General features: G+C 41.2%; 1 protein-coding gene across 3 annotated transcripts; it reads left to right on the top strand.

Moving 5' to 3' along the window:
* Positions 1–723: 723 nt before the first annotated feature.
* On the top strand, positions 724–22811 carry SHISAL2A (shisa like 2A). Of its 3 annotated transcripts, XM_074833188.1 has the most exons (4): positions 724–957; positions 9255–9394; positions 17251–17330; positions 22306–22434. In XM_074833188.1, exons 1-3 carry the CDS (start codon positions 776–778, stop codon positions 17280–17282), a joined length of 354 nt encoding a protein of 117 aa, XP_074689289.1. In that variant the 5' UTR covers positions 724–775; the 3' UTR covers positions 17283–17330; positions 22306–22434. The 3 variants fall into 3 exon arrangements, with proteins under 3 accessions (XP_074689289.1, XP_074689286.1, XP_074689288.1); XM_074833185.1 differs by lacking the exon at positions 17251–17330 and having other exon boundaries at positions 22306–22811; XM_074833187.1 differs by lacking the exons at positions 17251–17330; positions 22306–22434 and adding an exon at positions 16451–16530.
* Positions 22812–27207: the final 4396 nt, after the last annotated feature.

The raw sequence follows: 27207 nt of genomic DNA, 5'->3' as shown, positions 1-27207 counted from the left end.
GGTAGTGCCTACCCATTGCTCTCCTGGAGGCTTCTTATTATTCTTTTTCTGTGAGCCAGATGACATGCAGAGGGGTGCATGACATGCATGTGTTACCTTGAGCTGCGATCTACCCATTTCTGCCTCAGAAGAGGCTCTTTCATACAGGTAACAGAATGATTGCCTGGGTTCCACATTTTTTTTTAAAGTGGCCTAAAATATTAAAAGGAAGTGCCCTCTGAAAAGAGTAGGAGACTGGTCTCTCAGAAACATTAAATATTATGTGGAGTTTTTAACCCTTATAAAGCCAAGGGGTCCTGAGTCCAACTGAGGCGTGACCCCTCTCGATTTCCTCCTTGCTTTGGCTGTCCTGAGACCCCCACCGAGGCTCATGGGCGAGGACAGACCCCCAAAGTCTCTCCTCGACGCGGGACCGAGCACTGAGGGAAAACCAAGTCCTAGCGAGAGACCTTGGGGTGCTGCCTTTGAGGCGAGCAACCCCGGGGGTGGTCAGCCCCACACGGCCCTCTCCCTCCCCTGCCGAAGGGCGGCAGGCGCCCCGCGCTCTCCCTCCCCTCAGGGCGCGGGCGACTCCCGCCGCTCCCCGCCGTGTGGAGACCCGGGGGGGGGGGGGGGGGGGCGCGCGGTGGTTCCCGCCCGCCACCGGCCTCGCCCGCCACCAGTGCAGTCCCCTGCCCGCACGAGCTCCGCCCGCTCGCCGCCCCACCTCCCGCCCGGGTGCCGCCGGAGCCGAGGCGCCGGGCAGCCCGGCGGGCGGGCAGGCAGCCGCCACACCATGAGCGCCGAGTGCAGCAGTTACCTCAACGCCGACAAGGTGCTGGTGAGCGGGTTCAGCTGCCCGCAGACGGGCGGCGACGCCCGCGCCGTGTACTGCTGCGGCTTCCAGGACGTCAAGTACTGCTGCGATGACCCCCACAGCTTCTTCCCCTACGAGCACAACTACATGTGGTGGCTCAGGTAGGGGAGCGGCGGTGCCGCCCGGGCCCGGCCCCGCATGGCGGGCGGTGGGGAGGCTCCGGGCGGGCGAGGCTCGGCGGCCCCGGGGAGCGGGAGACTCGTGCTCGCCCGGGCTTGCCTGCGGGTTTGCGTTTCTGAGGTACTTGTAGCCGGGCACTTTCAGGCTGCCTTTGTCCCGCTGAGAGTAGCGGTAGAGCTGCAGCTGCTGCCCAGAGAGGCTTCTGCTTGTGCCAGGGTGGTTTCTGAAGGAAATAACTCGTGGGCTTTGTAAGGCAGCGCTGGGAAAGGCTCGGTGCCTGGGTACAGAGCATCCAGAGCAGCCCGCTGCCCTTTCCGTGTGAGGGGAACGGCCGTCTCGGGGCCTGAGCGTGTAAGATGCTGCGTGCACGAAGTTCCCAATGACTTTAGCTACTTTTCTGTGTGTACTAAGGTCAAGCACTACAGAACTTTCCACTTGGAAGGTGGCAGATAATCAGACTTGTGCTGTCCTGGGTCACTGCGAGGGTCCATCGGGCTCTGACGGGATCTCCGGCAGTGGCAGGGAGAGCTGCACACAGCCAGCCTGGCTGCTTGCTGTGCTTTGTTCCCCTCAGGCTCTTCAGCATCCACGCTGGCTGTGTCAGGGTGTTGGTACACCTCTGCATGGTGCTTTCGCTATCTTTTTATGGACTCATATTCCTTGATTTTGTCTAATCTCTTTCTGGACTTGCTTCTACTGTCTGCTTCTGCAGCCTTGGTGGCAGCAGTCACTACCTGCTGTTTGAAGACACATCCTTTTATCTGTTTTATATTGTTTCCTACTAGTTCTCTGAAGTGCCCTCTAGTATTACTATTGTGAGATTTGGTGAACGACAATTGCATGTTCAGTTTATACACAATGTTCAAAATTTTGTAAGTGCTTGGTACATAAGTTCTGAGCTTTCACCGCTCCAAACTGAACAGTCTTAGATCTTTTGGATTATCATTGAGGCAGATGCTATGTCCCACTGATCATTTTAGTTGCCTCTCATCCATACTGTTTTTCACTCCATAGTGCTGCTCTTAGAGGTGCATAATCTGGAGCTGTGTGCTCAAGATGTGGGTATGGCAAGGTTTTACACAGTAGCAAAATGCTGCCTTCAGTCTTGCTCTCAAAAATCGGTCCTGTTGGTGGCTGTTTTGTTGATGTCTTTGGTTGCTGGTGCTCATTAACTGTGATTTCAGTACTCTGATGACTCCAAGACTTTTCTTGAGTTCAGAACTGCCAGTTTTGGGTTCATTGTCATGTGTAGGCTTGGTTTTGTTTGTTTATACGATACATTAGGTACACTGATGCTCGTCTACATGGCTTTTGCCTGCTCATTGAGTTTTCTATGAGTCTTCTAGCATTCCCTGCCCTCATAGCATTTGATTGCTTGTAAGTGCTTAGGATCATGAGAAACTTAGATTTCATTCTTCTTCAGGTCGTAGATGAAGACACTGAATAAAATCAGCCTCAGACTGATCTCTGGTAACATTTCTTTATACTGAAAAGAGACCCTGTGCTTTGCTGCTTATTCTTTTAAGAGCCGTGAATCTGTAACAGAACCTTTTCCCTAATTCTGTGTCAGTTCTGTCTTTTTACCCCCACATTTAGTGTGGGGCTTTGTCAAAGGTTTTTTGAAAAATCTAACCCTGTCTGCTGGGTCCCTTTATCCATCTGCTTATTGACACTTCATAGACTCCAGCAGATTAACAAGGCAGTATTTTCCCCTCATAGTAATGCTGACTCTTTAATGAAAGATGTTATCTCAGGAAGCAGCAAGTGCCAGCAGCTTCCTGAGGGCAGAGTGTGGTAATGAGGTGAATGGGGGTAGTGGCTTCACCATCAAAGGACCTGTCCCTCCTATTCAGGTATGGTGAGCTAAGGTGAGCGGGACAGGCCTGGGCATCGTGGCTTTGGGATAATAGCCAGGGTCAGATGCAACCCCGTGCAACCCAGATCCACTCAGCACCCTAACACCTCTTGGCTTAGTGATATTATTCATTTTTTTACAGGCCTTTCTGTCTTGCCAGGGATGGAAGTCAGATTTACTACTCTGTAGTTCCTGGGTTCCCTTCTAGAGCCCAGTGTTAGGTTGGAGTTACACTCCCAGGCCGCCAGTCCTCTAGCCTTGTGTAATGACGGGTTGCACACCTTGGCCAGCAGTTTCACATATGAATTCTTTCAGGGCTCTTGGGTGAATGCTATCCAGTACTGTGGGCTTACTCATTTAATTTATCTTGTCTAATATTTAGTGTATAATTATTTATACACTATGGTAATCCACATTCAAACCACTCCCAGCCATCCACAGCTGTGAGTGACACAGAATCAGCTTCTCTGATGTGAAAAGACATCCCCAAGTGTCCTTTTTACATTTTTCTCATCACTGTTGTCTTATGATTTTTGCATTGTCTTGGATGGTTTTGGTCACAGGAAGCCTTCTCAAGATGGTGGAGCTACTGAAAGATTGAGATAAAAAAGTTTTGCATCTGGGCGAGATGATACAGTGAAGACTGTTAAAGCTTGATCTTTTCAGACAGTAACTCAAAGAACTGGATCCCATGAGAGGCTTTAATGTAGCACCTCACTGAAGGATCTTCCCTTACAAAGATTTTCTAGGATCTGAGAAGTTTGATGGCTTAGCCTCCACCTAAGTCAGAAATTTGTGCCAGAACCTCAGGATTTGTTCTTTTTTTTTTCCCCTCTCTCTGATGGTCCTAAGCTGCTGAAAGGATCCAAGGAAACTGCAATTGGTGGGGTTTTGGTTGTGTGTAACTTCTGCCATAACTGTCTATGTCTATCATAGAGAAGAGGTGAATAAATAAAATTTACATCTCTAAGCAAAGTTACTGAGTGGTTAGAATTGAAATTTCTGTTTTCAGGAGTGTTTTCTGGTAACAAATCACAATTTTTAGTTACTAACACACTGGAAACCCTATGGTATTACAGCACTTTGAAAACTGTATACATTTGCACATGATAGTTCCATTAGGAGTTTAAGGAAAACATAAAAATAACATTTTCTGGTCTCTCAGAACGTTTTGGTGATCACTGCCTTGCTTCTCTTTGTCTCAGACTGTTACTTATATCAGTATGTAACAACCATATGTTAAAATTATCCTTCAAATGCTTCTTCAGCTCTTGAGGTCATACTCTTAAGACTTGAAACCCTTAAGATTTAAAACTATTCAAGAGTTAGCCAAACCAGCCAAGATAAGTCTGGAGATTGAAAGTACTGAGGGAGGGAAAGGAGTTGGAAGCTCTGATGGGGGAATTATTGAAGGTTTTGCTTTACTCCAGAGCTTTAAGTTTCTCATCCTAAATCTTTATTTGCTTGACTCCCCCCCGTTAATTTGAAAGCAATGACCAAATATACCACCAAGTGGTTGGTGGTATCTCAGGGATTACTCCTGTTTGCTGACACACCAGGTAGAATTTCAGGAAGCTATTGCGTATTTCTCTTGTGTTCTTCCTGCTGTTGGACATGCATTGCCAGACCACTTGGCAGCCAGCTCTGACAGAAGCAGTTCATGGAGAAACCAGCAGCCTAGGCAACCTGAAGCAATAGTCCCTTGTAGGCCTATCATTTTTTGCCAAATCACTACTGCCTGTACTATGTTTAGAGCTATATACTGCACTATCCCTTAGCAAAATGGAACCATCTTCTCCCTCCCACTCCTGCAAAAACTGCAGTCTTTGACAAGTGCATCCTAACACCCGCTGTACTAGGAGCTGCAGCACAATCATAAATAATTGACCTCTGAGAAACTCTGACACATCTCATACTTTCCCCTGAATTTATTATCTGTAATTAATATTATTAATTTCTCATTTATCCTTTCTTTTTTTGCTGGTGCTTAAAATCAAATAGTATAGTATCATTTTTTGTTAGAGCAGCCTAGATTACTTTTCCACACTTCTTGAAAAGCTGACCTCAGCAGAGAAGAGTGAAGAATGTGTTTTTTCTATCTCTTATAGCAGTCAGGAGCCCATGGAACAGGGAAGGGAACATTAGTAAAAGGCAGAGATGTACAAAATTCACCAGAAGGCTATGCAGCTTTTGAAAACAAGACATTATAAAACATTAGTGAGCAAAACACTGAACAGCAGTCATCATGACGTCTACTTTACCTCCAAAGCTGAGTGGAAGGGGAGAAATACTGAACATGTAACATTTGTACTGAACTGTGATGCAGTTAGGTTCAGTCAGCACCTTTTTTGTTTCTTATTGTTTTAAAATATTTTAGAATTATTTTTGTCACTGTTCAATTAAGTTTTATTTTGCAAATTTAATGGCTTCTTTCAGTATCACATAGAATTACAGTATCCATTCCAAATCCCTACCTTTTATAAGTTTCATGTAATACTGTGTATTTGATTAAAACTCTGGCAGGCCAAGTATGGATTTTATTCAAAGTGCTTTATTAATTAATACCCATAGAACCATGGTGACCTAACACTGTGGCCAAGTGCTTAGCTGTACGGATCTCCAGGAGCCTGTTTTGGCTTTCCAAAATAGCAAATCTTTTGCTCCTGTATGCCCATTCTTCCAGTCTCCTGGGAGTATTTATCTGTTTGCTTCGCAAATACTACATACAACACATCACTGCAGCAATGGCATTAGGAACATTTGATTCACTCAGATCCAGATGACTCATAAGCTTCTTTTTAATCTATCAGTGGACATACTACATCTGCTTAGCCATTATTTAAATTTTTCCTAGCTGTTGTTGGTGTGGATGGACTAATTTTATGTACTAAAAATAACTGTAGGTGTGTGCTGCTGACCATTCACTGACAGCAGTGTCGATGACCTGCTAAGCAGCTCTCTGAACAGCAGCTTGGGGAGCTCTGGGGAGTCTCTGCTCAGTGAAGCCTTTGGCTGTGCAGAGATGTGTGGCAGTGCTGCAAGTGTGTATGTGGCACTCAGTGTAATAGCAGTAGGAATATCGGTGAAGTGTGTGGTATGGCTGTATCTTTATTGTATGTAGAACATAACTTGGGAGAGTTCTGTTTGGTCTGTGGATCTTCTACCAACCTTAGCATCACTCATATTTGAAGAATTGTGTAAACATTGCCAGGATTACCCATAGACCTTCATTGCCATTTTTATGCTATATCATTGGTTTTGGAGATGGGTGGGTTGTTAATGTGTAGGTGTTTGCTTGCTAGTGAGGCCACAGCTGTGGGCAAGAGTGACTTTTTAATTTGCTTGTTTAATGTCAGTGCTGTCAGAAGACTGATCTTGAAGACACCCTGCATGTGCACTGCTGGGTGGACTTTAAACACCTAGTGTTTAAGGTAAAGGTGGGAAGATGGCTTTTAGCAAGGACTTTTCTAGATGGATATGAAGCACCACAGTAATTGCTGTAGAATCTAGGAGACATACTGAATGACTGTCTATTTTCAGAGGAGAGTGATCATTAAAATGGTCAATGATCATAGTTATTTTAATAGAATCATAGAATGATTTGGGTTGGAAGGGACCTTAAAGATCATCTAGTTCCAACCCCTCTGCCACAGACAGGGACACCTTTTACTAGCAGGTTGCTTTTGGTGTTTTGTTTCTGATAACAGTTTTAACTACAAAAAAAAAAAAAAAAAAAAAAAAAGTTGTGTTCTAGTTAAACTTCAGTGTTCAGAGCTGTGGAAGACATACTAAATTCCTCTGAATGAATTAAATAAGAAACACCCTCCACCCCCTAAGTTTAACCCAAAATTAACCTTAAAAAAATTAATCAGGTGTTCTAAGAAGGTTGATGGCTTCAGCATGTTGAGAACAATCTGGTATTGAAATATTAAGTTTAAAAAGAGTGAGTACAAACTGAATCCTAATTTCTGGTTGATTTATGAAGTATAATCCAGGGTGTCTATTTGGTTTTGTGATGCTGATCTCCATGTTTTGGGTGAGATCTTTTCACATTGTTGCTGGAGCATGACAAACAGTTTTAGTAGCATATAACCGATGATAAATCTTTGACCTGTAGTAGGAAGTACTGGAAAGTTCTGCAGAACTGTTTTTTTTACCTTTGTCATTTGTAACTCACAAAGCACTTACACAAGTCATGTAGTGATACTGATGATGCATTGTGGTGTACGATACACAGCTGTATTGTCAATGTCATCTTCTACAACTGCATGGAGGAGAGCTACAACTGAGAAGTAAAGGATTCCCAAATAGAAAAAAAATAATGATTAATATGTACTTGATCTATTCAGCTTTAGGACAGCTGACGCTGCTTAATGTATGGTTAATGGTGAGCAACCTGTTTTGTCCTGCACTGTAGACTATTATTTAAAAGGAATCTTAAAGTAGGTCTAACACTGACATGACAAAAAAGCACAAATACTTGAAGAGCCTTTGGGTTTGCTTTACTTCCTCAAATAGATTCAGCTGTGGAGATCATCCTTGGTTTGATGGCTGCTTACCTCAGTCTCCTGTAGTGTGTTTATTCTGTTTTGTCTGTGTGAATCAAGGTGTTCCAAGTGAAAATGCAAAAATGAGGCCAGCACCAGGTGAGACCTATGACTGTAAGACATATTCAGATTCCATATTAAGCAGAATATTGCTTGCCTGTAAGTTTTCTCTGAGCCAAAAAATGATAACGAAAAATTTGCTTAATACGTGCATGTATACACGAACATATAAGGACACTCTAGGTCATGCAGATGATAAATACCATGAAAAATCTTCATGAGGGTAAAGCTGTTCTTCCCAGAACCAATCATTTTGCTGATTACAAATTATTTACGTTGTGCATGGAGCTAAACATTGCACAAACTTCATTAATGGATCTGACCGACAACTTGCATCTTAAAGTCATACCAATATCTGCTGGTTTTATCTGGCTGATCTTAAGAGTTTATCCTATGGACCTATCTGTCTATTGGTGTTATGGGAGCTTGCAGAGAAGCTTTGCAGTAGCTTGAATGTCAAATTCATAAAAACATCCCGAGGCACAATTCTTCTCATCTCTCTGCAAGGCCACAGTAGAAGTGACTTCTCACTGATAGCGGTGATATATAAAGGCATTTTTATCACTAGAGGATGGAATTCATAGAATTTAAGACATTCATCTCTCTTCTGTCCTGTTTACATCTGTCAAAACTGTAAATATACCAGAGTAGTAATATAAGGATTCTCAATCCTCAGGCTCTCTTCATCTGTGACCAAAAGGCTGCTGTTTAATTTCACCAGAAGTCAGTGTCTTTGGTTTGGACTCTAGAATAGAGGACTGGAACACAGAAGTCATCAAATGGCCCAGGAGAGGATAGTAAATGGCTAGACTGTATTGCAGTCGGTCCTTTATTTCATCATGAGAATTTTATACTAGGAAAAGTCTTGAAGGGTAAAAATAAGGAAACTACTAAAGAGATTTCTGTATATACACATACTGTCTCACTGAATGTCTGTGGAAGAAGTATAAAGTAGCTTCTATCCTACAAAGGTAGTATCTTGATAAAAATCTGCATATACTGCTGTATGTTTGGCCTCCTGAATATTCTGTTCCTTTGATGCCTTTGATATTTTGTGTAAATTAATCTTTAGTTTTCGTTTTACCCTGGTAAAGATCATAGAACTTCTCCAATCTTGATTCGAGATTTATTGCATTAACACAAAGGCACAACAGTGATCACAGTACTCCACCCTGCTCTACAGAGCTCCGAAGAGAATTGAATAACATGACTTGCACATTTTTTATCCCATTTTTTTATGGACACGTCATCCATGGTGAGAAGTCTGTGACAAACATGTACTTTGCTTAAAGTGTTCTAACAGGCTCTTCTTGCAATAAAAATGGCATTTCAGACGGAAAATATAGCTTTAATAGTCATGTTGTTTGAGAAAAAGGAGTTTGCATGGGCTGCCTGAAGCTCTGGAATCCTTTGTGTGTGCATGTGATATTTATGTGATATTATGCTTATCTGGGAATATGCACTACATTGGAGAAGTTTTTGATCTTGATGCCAGTTACTGCATGAGGTTACTTCTGCTTTTCATAAACACAGTTTAAATCAATCGAACTTGGGAGTAGTATGCATAGGTAACATGAAATGTCACTAAGGACCAGATGTTTAACCGCTGTGTAATGACACTGATCCTTCTGAGGGCAGTGAAATAATGCCAGTTTGTGACCTGGGTATTGAGCTCTAAACTTCTGTGTGCAGTAAAAATACACAGTCACTCCCCTGCCTGAGTACAAGTAACCTCCAGACAGCATCCTGACCATTGTTTTAATGAGTGTCCCAGGCTGTCTGTACACTTAACTTCTTTGTTTTTCTCTCTTCCTAGTGTTGGAGCACTTGTGGGCCTGTCGATAGCAGCAGTGGTCCTCTTTGCTTTTATCATCACTGTGTGTGTTCTCTGTTATTTGTTTATCAGCACGAAGCCACGCAGTAAACTGGATACTGGTTTAAGCTTACAGATGGCAGGTAAGACCAGTTGTTATTGCCATGCATTGTGTCCTGCAGAGGAAAAGTCTTATTCCATCTTTAAATGGATGTGGATGAATCCAACAGTGTGTATTTTCTTTCTGATGGGGACCTCAGGATGTAGCCAAGCTCTCCAGCTGTTTTACCTTCTGTAGTCATTTAAGCCCAGAGGGCAACTGAGCACCACGCAACTGCTCGCATCAGGTCTGGGGAGGAGAAAATAAAACAAAGGGCTCGGGGACTGAGACAAGGACAGGGAGGGATGATCTACTAATCATGGTCATGGGCAAAAGACAGATCCAACTGGGGAAGAAAAAAAAGAACATCGATCCAATTTGAACACCACCAACACCAACCAACCAATCAAACAGAGCAGGACAGTGAGAAACACAGCCACATCCCCAGAACACCTTCCCCCCACCCCTCCCTTCTTCCTGGGCTCGGCTTTGCTCCTGATTTCTCTACCTCCTGCTCCCCAGCAGCATGGCGGGGCAGTGGATTTGGGTTGCGGTCAGTTCATCGCCCATTGTCTCTGCTGCTCCTTCCTCCTCAGGAGGATTCCCCACACTTTCCCTGCTCCAGCGTGGGGTCCCTCTCACAGGAGACAGTCCTCTGCAAACGTGTCCAACATGAGTCCTTCCCACATGCTGCAGCTCTTTATGAACTGCTCCAGCGTGGGTCCCTGCCGTGGGCTAGTCTTCCCAGTGACAGACTGCTCCAGTGCTGGCTTCCCTCAGAGTCCCGGCCTTCTTCTGGCGCAGCCCCCTACTCCAGTGTGGGGTCCTCCACGGGCTGCAGGTGGCATCTGCTCCTCCAGTGACCTCCATGGGTGCAGGGCACAGCCTGTCCTCTCCCCACCGGCTGCAGGGGGGTCTCTGCTCTGGTGCACCTCCCCCTCCTCCTTTCTTCAACTGACCTTGCTGTTTGCATCAATATTTCCCTCACTCCCACTTCTCCTCTCAAGTTCCCCTTCTTAAATATGTTATTACAGAGGCACAACTACCATCACTAATTGGCTCGGCCTTGGCCAGAGGTGGGTATGACTTGGGGCCAGGGGTGCTTCTAGAAGCTTCTCACAGGAGCCACCTCTGTAGTCCCTCCCCCAGTACCAAAACCCTGCCACACACAAACCCAACACACCTTCTGAATGAAGTCTGTACCAAACTCAAATGAAAAAATTTAACAGTATATTAGCTCAGTATATTTAGTAGTAGGCAGATTGTACTGAGTAAGGATGCAATAAATAAGTCCCTTTATCAGGAAGAGGCTTAATGAGTTAGTTGCTCTGGATTTCCTGTCAAAAGGACATACATATAGTAGTGATTTCATTCTAGGAATAAGAATCTCAGAGGTATTTTAAGTGTATTTTCTCAGGACAGGGAGAGATCATTCTTTTTTTCTTTCTTCCTGACATAGGATCCAGTCTTTGAAATCTAAGACTCTGTGCTTCAGTCCCAGTAGTCCATACCTTTGTGCCCAAACTTTGTCGGCGGATGCGTGTAGCTAGTGCTAGCCCACTGGCATGGGAAAACCTGTTGCTGCTGCTACATTTCACTACATCTGTGAAATCTGACTGCAAGTTTTGATGGTGCGATAAGTTTTGCCCTTTGTCTTGGACTTTCTAAATGTTTAAATGTGGCTTCAGTAATTCAACCAGTAAAGTTGTAGGAAGTAAAGGGAATGCTGTACTTATTTAGGCCTTGGAAGTTGAAAAAGTTGAAAAAGGGGAATAATTCTTGGGAAGAAGTCTCCTCACCTCAAATAATGATTTTTTTTTTTTTTTTTATTTACTAGTTTTTAAAATGCTTCCATACCTGCATGGCAATAAATGACCAATGAGTTACTGTAATTATGGCCTATTATACAGCAATAAGCCCCCTCCAGAGTGTCCAGTTAACACAGCCCACTTCACACCAAACTTGCTATATCTTGTTTTGTTCTCCAGAGAATGTAGGCTTTGGTCTAAAAGTGGTTTATAGGGCCGTCGGGAAATGCAAAGCCTCCCTTTGGAGCTATATAAACTGAGCAAGCTGCCCAAGTGAAAGTCACACATTCAGCAAACTGCTACTAATCTGCAAATTGAAAACTTCACACCTGTCCTGGAGACAGTGGAAATAAGACCTGCTACCTAGAACAGCCTAAATAAACTCTTGGGTGGGATGAACAAAATGCCTAGTGATCTTTTACAAGATGGTTGTGTTCTAATTTTAAACTGGCATTATGCTTTTAAACATGTTGCTGTTTAACTTCTTCCCTCAGGTTTTCCTGCTATGGCATCAGCTCTTAATCCATTGCCAGGACAGCAGTGTTGTTTTTCTCATGCTTTGTATTTCTGAGCCAGACATGTTTGGCATGTGGGGAGCTGGGAAGGAGGCAGTTGCTATTGCACTGCCACTGCCAAGTGATACCATCTTTCTCTACAGACTCGAACCCTGCTGCAAAACCACATCCTGCTTTGGCGTTAGAGATCATTCCTCTCTTCCTGTCATGAGGTGAACAGCATCCCAAGCTCTCCCACTGATGGCCCAGTGTTCACAGAGACATCCTGTGTCTCATGATTCCAGGTGTTACGACTCCAGGAAGCAGAGAAATCTTTCCTTTTTCCTGTCTCCTGTGTTGTTTTGAGCTTTATTCAGACTACATTGCTTTGTATTTAAACACTGTTTTGACTTAGCTCTCATCATGTGTTTTTCACTTCTATTATTCTGCTGCTTTGGCTGCCCTGAATGACAATTATTTCACATCTAAATTCTGATGACTTTAGCTGTTGATGCCAGAAATTGAAAGCCAATTGCTTTGCCAAGGTTGAGAGATCTTTGAAAATGTTGAAGGATTTCATTGACAAGCCTGAGTGCTTATCTTCATCATACTTCGGTTTCTTTTGCATGGAGGTCAGGCAAGGTCTGACTATCTTATGACATGACTGGTTAGCTGCTTTCAGGCCTGGAGAACAATAAAAGCAGCCTCTCTCCTCCTCTTTCAGTTCTTCTGAGATTTGAGCATAATCATATATAGGCAATAAAAATTAATTTAAAAAATTAAAACCGTTTTTAGAAGCTTCAGAAAATTTTAGGCCTGAGTACCATGAGTTTTAACTGTGATCTCAGTTCAGTCCTGCTTTTTCTGAGCTAGCATAATCTTGCCTTCATATGAAGACTGTGTCACACATTAGATGTTGTGCAATGTGTGTAGCCCTGGAGCATTCAGAGAGCCCTCATTTATGAAAGCAATACTTTTTATTATATTCAATTTCACCCATAATATATCAGCTCAGTTGGAGTTTTGTATTTCATTAAACATACAATTGATTATTGTATGCCTTTCCTCCCTCATGTAATAGTTAAAGTTGGTCACTGTTCTGTGGGCTCATCCAAGATCTAAATATAGTAGTGGACTTGTTGAATTCTTGCTGAAATGATTTCAAGATCAATCATAAATCTAACAACAAACTGGATGTGTGGCCTCTGTTAAAGTTTCTGATTCTGCAAAAGGCAGATCAGCTGAAATTCACCTCTATTTAGTCTTGAACAAATGGTCTTCAATAACATCAACACAGATATTGCATATGGGGTTCCTGAATTAGCTAAGCATGTTGTTAGCCCTAGCAAAAATTAGCATTTTAATCTGAGAATGGAATTTCAGGAAAAATGATCTCAGTCACTGGTGTAGACCAGGAGTAACTACTTAAATGTTAATGGAGTTACACTCATTTCTATTTGTAGTATCATAGTGTAGAGAGCCCTTATATGCAAGACCATGTGTACAGGCAAATGAGAAGATCCCATATCTCAAGGAGTTTACAGTATAGTTTCTTACTAGATCTAGTATTTCCCAATAAAAACCAGCAACATACTTTATTTACCTCTTTCAAGGAAATCCTCTCCTTTTACAGGCAAAATCTCAGCTCTTTATACATTGCTTTCTTATTGCTTGCACTCTGCCCAAGAATGTGAGGTTCACCTAGGATTTGACTTGTGGTCTGCCTTACTGAAGTGTCAAAGTGTTTCACAGTTTTCCCTCTATTTATCCTCACAGCTACCTTTCTGAAGTACAGAGATGCTATTAGCCCATCTTACAAGGAGACAGAACTGTAGGGAAGTGTCATATTTTTAATGCTTTGTATGTCAGTTTAGACATTAATGTCCAGTGGAATTTTGAAAGGACATCACTAACCAGACCTTTGTCCTTTTGCGTATGATAAATCTAAAAACATGATTCTAAGACTAGCTTGACACAGGGATTCCATGGTACAGAGAATTGAGCCATGCGTTTTGAGACCAAGGTGAATATTCAAATCATTGGAGCAGGCTTTTTCTTAACATAGTGAACTTGCTTTTTATCATACAACTTGCTCAGCAAGCTCCTTCTGAGAGAAAGGATTTTTCATTAAACACATTGTAGCTGTTTCTCCCATTTGAAGGCTGGAGAACTATAAAAGTGTTTCTTCTTGGTAAGCAAAGACCCCAAGTGTTAGTTTTTCCCAAGATGAAAGGGAATTTGGTCATACGTTTTGTTTTCCTTCTAACAAAAATCCCTCTTCTCTGTGCAAAAGGTTTATCCCCTTCAAAATGTAGGGAACTAGGGAGTTGCAAGATTGCAAGTGTTTTGTTAAGGCTGAGTGAGCAATGCTGGAGCGTCTAGGGAAGATAGAGGACTGAGTAAAAATTGCATATTTGTCAGGAGAGGAGTGGTAAACAGGCAGAAAAGGAGAAATCTAGAGACGTATCTGTGGCTCAGGTCCAGGAGAAGGGGCCCATATGCTTCCCTTGACCAGGGAGCTGATGGGAGAGGAGCAGTCATCTCTGCTGGCCCCTTAGAATGGGTTTTGCCATCAGAGGTGAAAATGCAGATAGAGACCCTCCACCTTGGTAACCCAAACAGTTTGTAAACACATTTTCTGAGTTGCCCCTGTATTTCTACCAGTGTTAGTCTGGGAAGACTTTTGGGGCAAGATGTCCTATACCACTGCAAAGTGAGAATAGCAAATTACATTTTATGATGGTAACTAACATTTTCCTTTAAAACTTAGCACAGGAAGACCTCTGTAAAGAATTCAGAGTCAGACAGCAGGGACCTTTGGGTTGGAGTGTGAAGAGAACTGTGGCCTTGTAAATTACTCATAAGAGCTGGAAAAAATGTGCTTTAATAGAAGAAATTCCTTATTCTTACAAAGCAGTGACATCATAGTATGGAAAAGTTCATGGTTTCATTTCATAATAAGGAAAAATTCAGCTCAAAAAGTAGCCAGATGACCTTCCTGTCCCTATTTCTCTCCTTAATTAAAGATTCCTCATGAGGCACTATTCAAATATATGAAACATTGAGATATTTTAATGATAAAGAACCAAACTCGCACACTTTCTCCTCCTTAGCTCAGTAGAATTATCTGACTCTTGGTTCTGAAACCAGATAACTGTTGTCTGAATTCAAACACATTGTGCTTGGTTTTTGGAGTATGTATTGACAGATTTCCTTTCTAGGTTTATCAGTAATTTCCACTATATGGTCTTTCTGCAGCTAGCCTTAAATTTTCCCCTGTTAGGCAACTTTTCTTGTTGCCAGCCATCTGCCTCAGATATTTGTATATGGGAAAAATCAGCCAAATGGTCTCAACTGTTTTTTGTTTTTTTTTTTTTTAAAAAAAAAACCTGATTTTTTTTTTTCTTTAGGAAATGAAGAAATTTCCTATTTTGGAGCTGAGAATTCAGAGTTAGTGGAAGGGTAGCGTTAGCTCAAAGTTACATCACTAGGAAAGATTAAATTTAGAAATGTCTAAATGGGACTCCTTAGCTTTTTAGATTTCCCAAACTTTTTTGTAGCAGAGTTTTTTGCAGCTCATTGAGAGTCCGGTTTTTTACTGAAAAGATACTTGTAGATGCTGTAAGCCGGTTTAGATATGAAATTTATACAGGCTTCAAAAACAGGTGCCTTCCTCTATAACTGATGAGGAAATTTTATTTTTTTTTTACTTTTTGGGTTTGTTTTTTGATCACAGCTGAAATAACTCGTTGAAAAGTCTTGGTTTCAACCAAGATCTTGTCTTAAATATTATTGTACAGATTTTTTGAAATGTCAAATTATCAAATCCCATTTTGATATTTTGAAACTAAACTGCAGGTTTTTTCAATTCAAAACATAATAAATTTTTTCGATTGAAACAAAATAAAATGCTTTCAAAAAACTTCAAAAACAAATAATTCCTTTACCCAGTTTGCTTTGTTTCAGTTTTTTAAAATTAAGATATTATCATTCTCAACTTTTTATCCCTATTGGATACAGGGAACCTTTTTTATCCCTTCCTGCACACTTCCTTGGACAGAAGTACCCTGCCTAGTTATGCTTTTCTTTTCTTTTCTCTTTGTTCTCTGTGCTGGCTCAAGCAGTGGGGAAGTGGAAAATTAGGTCAAAGGCAGTGTTGGACTGGAGGCTAATGGGAAATACAAGGAAATTCATCCTGGGAGGAAGACTGATGAGCTCCATAAGGAGAGTTAGACAAGAATATGGAGCAGGGAGATGTTTTGGAGCCAGTAGATAAAAGAGAAACTGCAACTGAACAAGGACCTGGGTGTGCCTGGGAGCATGTGGAAGAGGGACGGGGCTAATGGGGTTGAGACCAGCAGAGCAGAGAGGGAGTGATGCCGGAGGGGATAGAGAAACTCCTGAGAGGGCCAGGGAGTGGAACAATGACTGTGGGTGGGCTGAAGGGCAGAGGTGGGTGCGTGGGGAGAGACAAAGAAGGAGCCTTGCAGATGGGAAGCATGCACAGGGTTGGAACAACTAGAGATTTAGGGCAGAGAAAAGAGATAGGAGGGACTCAAAGTATGAACTGTTGTTCATGGAGACAGGGACTAGCATGGGAAGCACAGTGGCAGAAAATTAGGGCAGGAAACAGGAAAGTGGGAAGAGAATGAAAGAATGAATATAAGGTAAGAAAGAAAAGAAATCAAGTTCAAAGTGTGGTCAGAAAAGTCTTTCCTTCTAGAGCTTTGCTTTCTCTGCTGTCAGCAGGTATCAGTGAAAACCACTGGCAGACTATCTCTTCTCCCTTCCTGACAGTGACCCCCTACAGACTGCTTTTGCTTTGGTTATTCTGATTAGTTGGGCAAACTCAAGTTGTCTGCACTGAATGTAAAGATTCCAGCCCTTCTGCTCCAAGTAGGTGTCTGTATCAGTTACCTGGTGGAATTTTAATGAACTATTATTTATTTTCACCTTTGAAGTTGTGCTCTGAAAAATGATGTTCAAATACTACTAAGCTTCGAAACCAAACGCTGGAAAGATGACAGATGCCAGAACTTAAGATTTTTCTGGGCATCTGGTGAAATGCCTAACTAAAAATTGCTTTATTTGCTCCTGTCATCCTTTTAATCTTTCTGAAAAACAAGGGTCATGCTTCTTTCATACAAAGAAGTATTGTGACCCTCCCCCCATGCAGTGCTTTGGGATCACTGGATGGAAGGTGCATTGAAGACAATAGTGACTGATCATGTTTGGAGAGGGGTGAAAGTTTGAGATTTCTGATCTATTTTCTTGTATATGGGAAATTTTTCTGCCATTTCTTTGAGAAGACTCTGATTTCCTGCTATAAATCCCACTTATACCACAGTGCTGCTACCTTAAACTGCTGTTCATCTTGATGTTTATTCCTTTTTAACACAAGTAAGTTAACTGCAGCCTCCCAGAGGCTCAGGAATGGAAAGTGGAATGGCTCTGGTCTATCCCATCCTCTAAAAATTGTAGAGGAAAATTCCAGGAACTGTGGTTTTTCTAGTACAGTGGGCACATCTATGTATTACTACTTGCAACTAAAGGAAGAATAATGCTTTTAGTTTTACTAAAATGCTTTTGTTTTACAGACAGTGAGACTAGAGGGAATTCGATATGTTAAAAACCAGAGGCACTGGATGGATTCTACCAATGCTGTAATGAAAAATAGGTACAGTGAGAACATTTATTTTCATATTACTCTGTTGTATTTGTATACCCTCTGCTCTGTTTTTTGTGGTGATGCAGACACGATAAGCATTTTTCAAAATGCCATGATTCATTATGTGGATTTTTAGCTTTCTGAAAAGCACTAGCAAACGGTTTGATTTACTTATACATTGCCCTGATGCTGTCCTTGCACAGGGAAGTACCTGCAGAGTGTTGAACAGAGTCCTTCCACAGAGAAATCTCTTCTTGTTTTACTTGTGCATGAATACTCTGTCATGGTTGTGTGCCAGAGAAGATTATGCTCTCCTTACACTGTCTTTGTCCTTTCCCTGATGTTGTCCTGGATGCACCAGCACTTACTAAGGAGGCAGCCATTGTAACCTATCATTCAAAAGAAATTCTTTAGAGATGAACTGCTAGAAAGGCTCCTGTGTGACAAAGGGTAAGAGCAGTGTTGTATCTCGTGGGAAGTTTAGTCATACTCTGCTTCTTGGGGATGCTACCTACGAGTGCTGAGTCAAGTCTTGTAGGGAACTGAAGAGGGTTATCTTGCAAAAAATGAAGCTTGGTATGTTGACTTGATTTTTACGCTGAAATCATGTTTAAAGGTCAAACTGCCTATGGCACAGACCATGCAAAATAGTATTTAAAATGTACACCAGTACAGATGAACAGTACTTCAGACTTAAGAGGAATTTATCAATAATGCAAAAAACTTCAGATGGCATGACGCATGCATTTAATTTCTGCAGGGGTGAAAGCTCATGCCTAAACAGACACAGAATGTGAGAATAGCCATAGATCAGCAATGTCTGTTCCAGAAAAAAAAAAGCAAGCCTGTTTGCTCAGCAGTTGTTCTTAGGTGAGCAGGAAAGTAAATGTGTCAGAGTTCCCTACTTCGTATATTTTCTCTTGTACCCTTAAAAAAAAGCCACCCTGTGCATCATAAGTGCAAATGAATCTTTCTGTGCTCTTTCTTATCAGCATAACAGGTTGATTTGGGCTGCTTGTCCTCATGAAAATACTTAAGCGTAACAGAACTCATTTTAAAACTCCTAACCACCTCCACATATTTTTTTTTTTCTGCCGTTGCAAATGAAATGGCTTGTGGGAGAAAAATGCCATGGGAAGGCTAAAAATGATCCTGCAGTCAGAAAGCCGTCTGTAGTGAGAAAATCCAAAAATATCTGAGGCAGGCGCTAAGTACTGAGATGAGACCTCAGTTCAGGTCTGTGAATGTGGCATTACTTTCTGAAGGCCACAAGCCTCCAATTTCCTCATGCTTGAGTTTGCCTGCCTTCCATGGTGTTATAGAGACTAATGTTTATGGAGTGCCCTGAAGTGTAGCCTGCTGACCGTTATTGCTTACAGGAAGAGAAAAACAGGGAGAGAATTGAAGGGTCAGCTGCAAAGGACTTTTTTCTAGGGTTTGAATGCATACATTATATAAAGACTGAAAAATTTACAAGCTTTTTTGGTGGATGAATTATCCAGTTCTTTTTTGTTGGCAAAATGAGGCTGGCATTATCATGAAAACTCAAAACACTTGAGACCTCTTTTTGGGCTAAAACCAGGAAAACTGTTCCCTTAGCCTGTGAGCCTTCTTGCTTCCAGATCCAGAATGGAGCAGCTGGGAACTTTCTGTGAAAATGAAAAGGGAGACAAGGATCTTTTCTGAACTTCAACAAATAATCCAGTTAAGTGTTGGCAGAAATTCCAGGTTTCTAATTGTTTTCTGTCCTCTGCTTTTCATGTTGTCTGCTTGTTGCAGATTTCATGCCCTCACCTGTTATGGGGAGCCACTTCACAGTGCAGTGGTAAGCCAGAGAGTCCATCAGTGGCTGCAAACCTTCCACTGCTGTGAGCAAGCTACATGTGGCAATTAGATTTGATTTAGCACGCATTCTTCCTCTGCCAGATTCACTGGGTTTTCATTAGGAACAGGACCTACGCCCTTGCAACTGATGTAGTTCAGCATACAATTCCAGCTTGTTTACGTGCTCTTTTCCAGCAAAAGGGCAAACACAGCTCTTAGCTTTACAAAGGGAAAGGAGAGGAACTAGACAGCTGGAGGCATTGCTTCTAACTTGGAGTGATAATATATCAAATTATTAAACAATCAAGTTACAAGAAAAGTCTGACACAGATTTCATGAAGACAAATCATGACAAACCAGTCTAATTTCTCTCTTTGTCAAGGTAATTTTGCCTGTCAGATAAATGGGAAAAAGTGGCTATGACTACAGGTCTTTATAAAAATGCGGTCAAAGAGAAGTTTTCAGTGGCTCATTCTCAAACACATTTTTGGAGGGAAGGATGTCATGGTCCTCTATCCCAAGTAAGACCTTGGCTGAAGGACTAAAGAGTGTATGTATAAAAGTTATGGACAACACCACCCTGGGAAGGGTTGCAAGACTCTGGGGATAAAACTAGCTTTCAGAATTATTTCAGTGCCCTGGAGAAATGGTCTGAAATCACAAAGGTGAAATACAATAAAGATAAAAGCGAAGTACTATATTTAAAAAGGAGAGATCAAATCCTCAAATATACCTAAGGGATAATAACTAAATAGTGTGGGGAAAAAATTATCTGGGGATTTGGAGAGTGTCATAAGTGGAGTATTGATGTTCTGGGCTCTTCTTTTAGTCTGACGTGCTAAAGAGGGAACTGTATATAGGATGTAAGGTAATAATTTGCTCCAGTTAGTGCTGACAGTGCCTCTGCTACAGTAATGCTCTTAGGTGTTGATATACTGAAGAAGAGAGAAAACTGAGAAAATTACAAAGATTTTGGAATGGCAAGACAGGCTTAAGCTGGCTTAAGTCTAGAAAAGAAGAGTGACAGTGTCCAGTTATGTAAAATAGAGGACAGTGATTATTTTCCATGTCTGTGGCAGGCAGGGTAAGTAATGTGCTGAATTTCACATTGAAGTAGATCCAGATTTAGTAATAAAAACTCTTCCAAACTATAAGAGTAGAAGTAGTGTTGGACTAGACAATGGGGCAACTTGTGGGACTTTCTTCCAAGGGCCTCTTGAACAGGCTGGACTCACACTTGTCAGAAGTGAGATAGATGAAGGATCTCTACATCCTTAGTGTATGGGGGGCTGTGTCTTAGCCCCAGGCATCCCTTAGGCCACACCAGCAGCCCCTGACTTTTGCTAGACTGTGTCCAGGTCTGGGAAGGAAATGTCTGTCAAGATGCTCTGTGTATAGGCGGTCTTGGGTGCTGTGTCAGGCTGTGTGTGGGTCTGCCCCCTAGTCTAGAGAGAAAGTGATGGCCATAATAGGAACATCTGAACTCCCTTCTGATCTGGTATTTAATCAGAAATGCTGTATGTGGAGATAGAGTAGACTATTTCAGTTGGAAGCAACCTACAACAATCATCTAGTCCAACTGCCTGACCACTTCAGGGCTGACCAAAAGTTAAAGCAAATTATTAAGGACATTGTTCAAACGCCTCTTAAACAGTGACAGGCCTGGGGCATCGACCACCTCTCTAGGAAGCCCATCCCAGTGTTTGACCACCCCCTTGGTAACAAAATGCTTCCTAACGTCCAGTTTAAACCTCCCCTAGCACAGGTTTGAACTATTCCCATGTGTCCAATCACTGGATACCAGGGAGAAGAGCTCAGCAACTCCCTCTCCACTTCCCCTCCTCAGGAAGCTGTAGAGAGCAATGAGGTCACCACTCGGCTTCCTTTTTTCCAAACTAGACAAGCCCAAAGTCCTTAGTTGCTCCTCATAAGACATTCCTTCCAGCCCTTTCGCCAGCTTTTTTGCCCTCCTCTGGACGCATTCAAGTACCTTCACATCCTTCTTAAACTGTGGGGCTCAGAACCGCACACAGTACTCAAGGTGAGGCCGCACCAGGGCTAAATACAGCAGGATAATCATGTCTTTTGACTGGCTGGTTATGCTGTGTTTAAGGCACCCTGGGATGTCGTTAGCCCTCTCTCAGCTGCCAGGGCACACTGCTGACTCATTGAGCCTGCTGTCAACTAGATGTCTATACTGGGGGAGGGTACAAATCTAAGTTTATATGTGTCTCATATGTTTTAATTTAAGTTGGTCAGGAATGTATAACCATCCTCAGAGCTTTAAGCAGAAGAAAATCTAGAATCTACAAAAAGGATCACTGATAACTCAGATAAGCGTCATTCCTCTCAACGAGCCAGTATTGAAGTGATGTTCTTTGCTGGTTAGGGTGCTCTTTGCTGCTAGTTGCCATCTGCCTTGAAATTCAAGATTTCACGCTTCAGAACTTCAGTCAGTAGCTGAATTAGCTGAGATTTTCTGTCCAGACTTCAGTGCATGTCCATTGCTTTTTTCATATTCATACAAACATCTGCTTCCAAGCCCAGCTGTAGCAATAGGTGTTGTGCTTCAACTCAGGTGCAATCCTCTTTTAATGAGCAGTAATTTCTTTGTTTAGATATTCTTCAGGTGTAGTTTGGAACATATTTTTGTATCCTTCAGGATTAAAAGCACACATTGTGAGTATGTCTATCATAAAAATAAAAAATTAAATGTGTGGTTTAATGTAGATATTGGTGGTGCATTTTCCAAGAGGCACTGCACAGAAGTGTTAGGTGAATGTCTCTGTCTTCATCTGCTAAGCCTTTTTTGTTTCGTTTTAGCACCATTGTGCCTTGAGCCTTTATCACATGCAAGGTGAAACCCTCACTTGCACAGCAGAGGAGCAACAGCATATCTACCCATCCACATACGTTCTCAGAGGAGACATTTAGTGTGTCATAGCTGTAGTGCTGCCCTTCAGAGGTGTAATTCTTCACATGATAAAGGATAGGAATATAATGGGATGCTTGGAAAGAAGTAATGCCAGTGAAATGGATTGAGCTGTGTGGTTTCTTCTGGATTTGTTTGTAGGATCTCCTTATCAACTCTGCTGTGCAGCAGAGGAAGAAAATCTTCCCCCATTCAATCTAATTCTTAACTGTGATTGATATTTTGCAGATACAGAGCTGCACCCTTCACAAGGCCTCCACCAAAACAAGCTGTTGACAAAGCTAAGTGGCTTCAAGAGATTTCCTGAGCCACAAGGATGGACTGTGACTGTAAGCCACAAGAACCCAACTCACTCTTCCAGAGTTGTTTCCTGGCTGTTACAACCACTGTCGATAACCAGAGTCCAATCTGAAGCTGTGCCAGGATATGTATTTGTGTATGGTTGCTGTACTGAGAAGTAGTATATTGTGATTTACAGATACCAGCTACTGCTGCTAGTCATTTTCATGCAAATCGTTGTCTTTATCCTGTGCAATTCCAATGAGAACACAGTTGTCAAACAGAGCAGAATTTGGCACACCATGTTGACCAAGCTTTATTTTAAGCTTTCCCTGTGTGCCATCTTAATGTGGTGTCTTCACGTTGTGAATATGATTGTCTTTAGCTAAATGTGATTGTTAGGTGCACAAACGTGTGAATGCAGTAACTCAATAAAATCTGGCATTTCTGTTGCATTTTTCTTAAGTTGTAATTTTCCTCCACCTTTGTTTCCTCAGATGATTCTCATGGATCTTAAAATTATTTTGATGGGTGCATGTTCCAACAAAAACTGAAGTTAGTAAAAAGTGAATTTTCTAAGGAAAGTTTTGATTTCAATAGCTGTTTTCATAGGAAACAGTAAACACTGAAATTAATTGAAATAAACATCCACAGATGTTTTGCAGATTCTACATCAAAATATGTTGGAATATTTATTTTGAAGCAATCTTTAAAACTTTTCCAGTAGTGTTGCAGTTTGGAGCACTAATTTGTGTTGAACTTCAGCTAAACAAAGAGCTCTAATCACACATTTTATTTCCCCAGAAGTCTTAGGAACAACGAATATAGTCTTAACCGTCATATTTGAGCTTTCAAGTCTTTCAAGCTTTCAGCTTTGAAATCATGAACATTAATGAAAATTTCTTTTTATCTTGTGAGGGTTCTTTAAGATCAGTGATCAAAAGAATTTCTAAAACGTTTAACCATGCTGTTTGTGTTAAGGCGGTACACATAGAGATTATATCTTCTGTTTGCAGATGAAGCCTAAAATATTTACCTGCCATGTCAGTTTTGTCTCTGGTTGTACTTAAACTTTTTAAGACCAGATCCTTGTCTGCTGTTAGGGAGTGACATCTTTGTGCGTGATAATGCTGGAAATTTAAACTTCTTTACAACTATCCAATATTACACATCAAAAAACCCCAAGCTTTTCCAGTCTAAGCTACTCTTAAGTCACATTACTTGTGTGAAATAATACACCAGTGCCTCCAAAAGAAATAGAGAATGTGGTATATGTTTTTTGTATAACTGCATATACTATCTCACTAAACTGGTGTTTGCTACTGCGGACTTCTAGAAAATTAAAACCACATTGGATGTACAAAGTAAATATTTTTTTAAGAATAGAACATAAACCTGATCTTCCAGCCTCATAACTGTCTTGACTGGGACTGTCAAAGAGCAGAAGGGAAAAAGATTTATGATTTTTGCCATCTGGTTTCCTTTGAGGATCCCAGTCCTGAGATACACACTCTGGAAGCGTATGTTTCATTTTAAACCACTGATAAAAGTCTTAGAGAACATGGAAAAAAGAGGATTTAAGTTATTTCAACTCCATACAAACTCGAACAAGCACTTTTGTAATTTTTAAATTTTAAAGTATTAAAGATATTTTAAAGTAATAAAAGATACTCTATTCTATTTTGAATGTTGCAGATCAAAATTTCATTGATCTTTGTCTCTTGAGTAATTTCTAAATGTTTGATTCCTCAAGTGACAAGGTTATTTTTCCCTCGGATATTGGGCTTTTTATTCATTTTGAGTATGTTAAGATACCAAAAATGCTTCCAGTTCTTTGCCTATGTCCAATGCCTGTTTATGTTTTTTTGGTACTGTGTTAGGAAAATCTACTTCTTTGCCCTTTTAGCTAGTTATTTTGTAATTGAGGGTTTCTAAATGTCACAAAAAAGTACCTCCCACGCTGGTTTGATTAGTGAATTCAGTACGCTGCCCAGAACAGCTTTCAAACATAATGTGAGTCGCAATAAGGGTGGCTCCCTGTGCTTAATAGACATAATAAGGTTTAATGTATTTGTTAGGCGTAGCCCTAATTTTTGCCCTGGGAACATTTTAAGCTTAAGTTGTTTAAATGACTGTAGTAAAGCAAAGTCAGGGCTGTTCTGCTACCATCAGCCATACAGAAGCTAATAAAATTCACGGGAGTTGCTACGACCCTTTTTTATTGTTTTTCAAAGTTGAGGAATTTTTCAAATCATAAGGGCAAAATAAAAATGGGAGAAGAATTGTGTAATAGCATGCAATAGGCCTCACAGACTGTGGGATATAGAATGTGTGCTTTGTCTCTGCACATTTATAGATACCAGCAGAGCAGCACAAGCAGCAGCCCACAATGGGTTTCACTGGGACTGGGCTGGCTGGGTCCCACTGGTAGTTCTGGGACTGGCTGCCTCTTTCTTTGGAGTCACACTGACAGAAGTGGCAGCACACTCCAAAGTGATCTACTTTTCTCATCCTTACCATTCTCTAGATATTTCAATATTAATAACTGGCTATTCACTTGTAATTTTTAATTTGCCTTTGGATCTAAGTAGAAAATACCTAATCAGCGGTCTCACAATATCAATCAAGTACTTAATGACTTTAATAATTAATCACCTTATTTAAATATAATTCCTGAAAGCTTTGGCCTTTGCAATTTCTAAATTATGGAAGAAAGACCAAAGAAAAGTCATAGTTTTATTGAAGAAAACAATGTCTGTTTTAATTGTTTTCCTAACATGACAACTGCTAGAGATCCTCAAGATTGTTCCATCCTTCAAGCTCTGGAAAACATGAGGCAGGAAGAGCATAAAGATTCAGATATTTCCTATGAATACAAATGAGAAGCTTTTAAGTTTTCATGCATTAGCTTGAAGCTCACAGAAATCCCGTCTCTTAATTTGAGGTAAGGAATTTAAAATTTTGTCGAATAGATTTAGAAATTATTATAGCTATAAGATGGTCAATTAGTAGATGTCTGTGGAAGATCTACTTGTTATTTTCTTAGCCATTTGTTTAGAAGTTTAGAAAGTTAAGAAAAAAATATAAATAGACTTAATATTTTAACAGATATTGAATAGTTGGATAAAGATCCATGAATGTTTTACATTAAAAGCAGAGGATGAGAGAATTTTGCAATGGACAAGTTTTTGGAGAGTCAGTTCCTAGCCATATGAGGCTATTTCTGGTTCAAAAAAGAGATCTCTGCTACACTGAGAAATTGAAAAATTTGAAAACGTAATCTGAACAACCTCCAACACTGGGATCTGTCCGAGTTCCCAACAACCATTTATTTCTGGAGTAGATCTTTGGAAACAGGATACTGATTTCTAGTGGTCAACAGGATTATTGCACTTAGCTTCCCTTTTCTGTCATTCTGTTTTTCCTTAGTGACTATGAGAGTGTGGTCTACAGGTAGAGATATTTGATTTATATATGTATGTGTGTCTATATAGCACATTTGTATAAAATTCCTCTGGGAAGAATCTATCCAGGTGTCTCTGACCAATATACTAAAATTTAGATTTCAGGTATGTTTTTATTTACTACTTAAAACCATCTTTTTAGTCTTCTCCATTATTCCTATGCTTTTTCCAATCCACATCCTTTAGAAAAACTGTTCAACATCCTTGCTTTATATACAGAGGAGTACATTTTGATAGCAACAGCAACACAAAGTGTTGAAATTGATTAGTGGAAACAGCATAAATACAAAGAGCTGCATATAAGCACCTTTTTTGCAGTTGATATTTCAGGATACTCTAGCTGAAGAGTATCTTAATGAAACCACAGCTTCCCTTTCCCCCTTGTTAAAAAGAAGCTGGTAGCAATAGGGTGTTAAGGACCATGGATTTTTTTTCCATCAGCTGTCAAGCAGCATCACCTAAAAGTTTTGGGAAAAAATGGGTTGTTCAGGCTTTTGTTGGCTGTGGATGGACTTTTGCAAAGGGTCATGAAGGTGTTGATGGGACAGCATCTTGAGCCTCCTGAGCTCAAGATTTTGACTCATTCAGGCAAAATCTCTATCAATTCCAAAAGGGTTTGCAGAAGCAAGGCCCAGGGTTTGCCCCCAGAATTAAGAGGGAAGCAGCAGGGGAGAGTGGGCCGCTGGCTGATGAACATTATATGCTGCCAGTTCTCATGTGTACTATGATAATCTGGATTCCACAGATAACACCTTGTAATGACATGCCTCTCTGCCATTATCTCTGCCTCTGTGTTCTCCTTCTTCTTTCACACAGTGTGTAGCAGATGGAAACCCTTCAGATATTCATGTAGGGTCAAGAGAATACCAGAATGGCTCTGCACATGGCTTTCAAATAGCCATGGGACTGGACTCCATCTGGGAAACCAGAAAAACCTTGTGGAAACCAGGCCTCAGGTCAGAACCTGCCCAAAGTTGTGACTCACTCCAGGGAGGAGAGCAACATGTTCCTCTTGTTCCTGATGAATGACTACTTGGTTCTGCAAACAAATGTAAGGTAAGTATGTTTCCCTTAATGAATGCACTGCAAAATTGAATCAGTATTTTTTCCTAAATGCACCAACCACAGAATTTTCAGTAAATTGAGTCTGCTCTTTTTACAGTGCTGAATCAAAATGTCAAACCAGCATAACTCAATTATAGGAGAGGAGATAAAGCATCATGCTGAATACCAGCAAGTTATTTATGAAATACTTCAAATTGCCAATGCCATAACTACCTGTGGGAAATTAGACCAGACAAGAGCATAGATTCAGCTGTGGGAAAATTGACTCAGAGCAACTTGTTTGCAAAGTTTCAAAATTAGATTTTTCATCCCACCTGAGCTT

The sequence above is a fragment of the Strix aluco genome, chromosome 8 (assembly GCF_031877795.1).
Source record: "Strix aluco isolate bStrAlu1 chromosome 8, bStrAlu1.hap1, whole genome shotgun sequence".
Taxonomy (NCBI): Eukaryota; Metazoa; Chordata; class Aves; order Strigiformes; family Strigidae; genus Strix; species Strix aluco.
Note: the sequence above shows the minus strand (reverse complement) of the source record. Positions and strands in the feature narration are given on the sequence as shown.

What these genes read in the sequence shown, in the direction of transcription:
- SHISAL2A (XM_074833185.1), top strand. Translation starts at nt 776, where the DNA reads ATGAGCGCCGAGTGCAGCAGTTACCTCAACGCCGACAAGGTGCTGGTG. An exon ending in AACTACATGTGGTGGCTCAG is followed by an intron (nt 958 to 9,254) that starts GTAGGGGAGCGG and finishes CTCTCTTCCTAG; the next exon opens with TGTTGGAGCACTTGTGGGCC. An exon ending in TTTAAGCTTACAGATGGCAG is followed by an intron (nt 9,395 to 22,305) that starts GTAAGACCAGTT and finishes GATATTTTGCAG; the next exon opens with ATACAGAGCTGCACCCTTCA.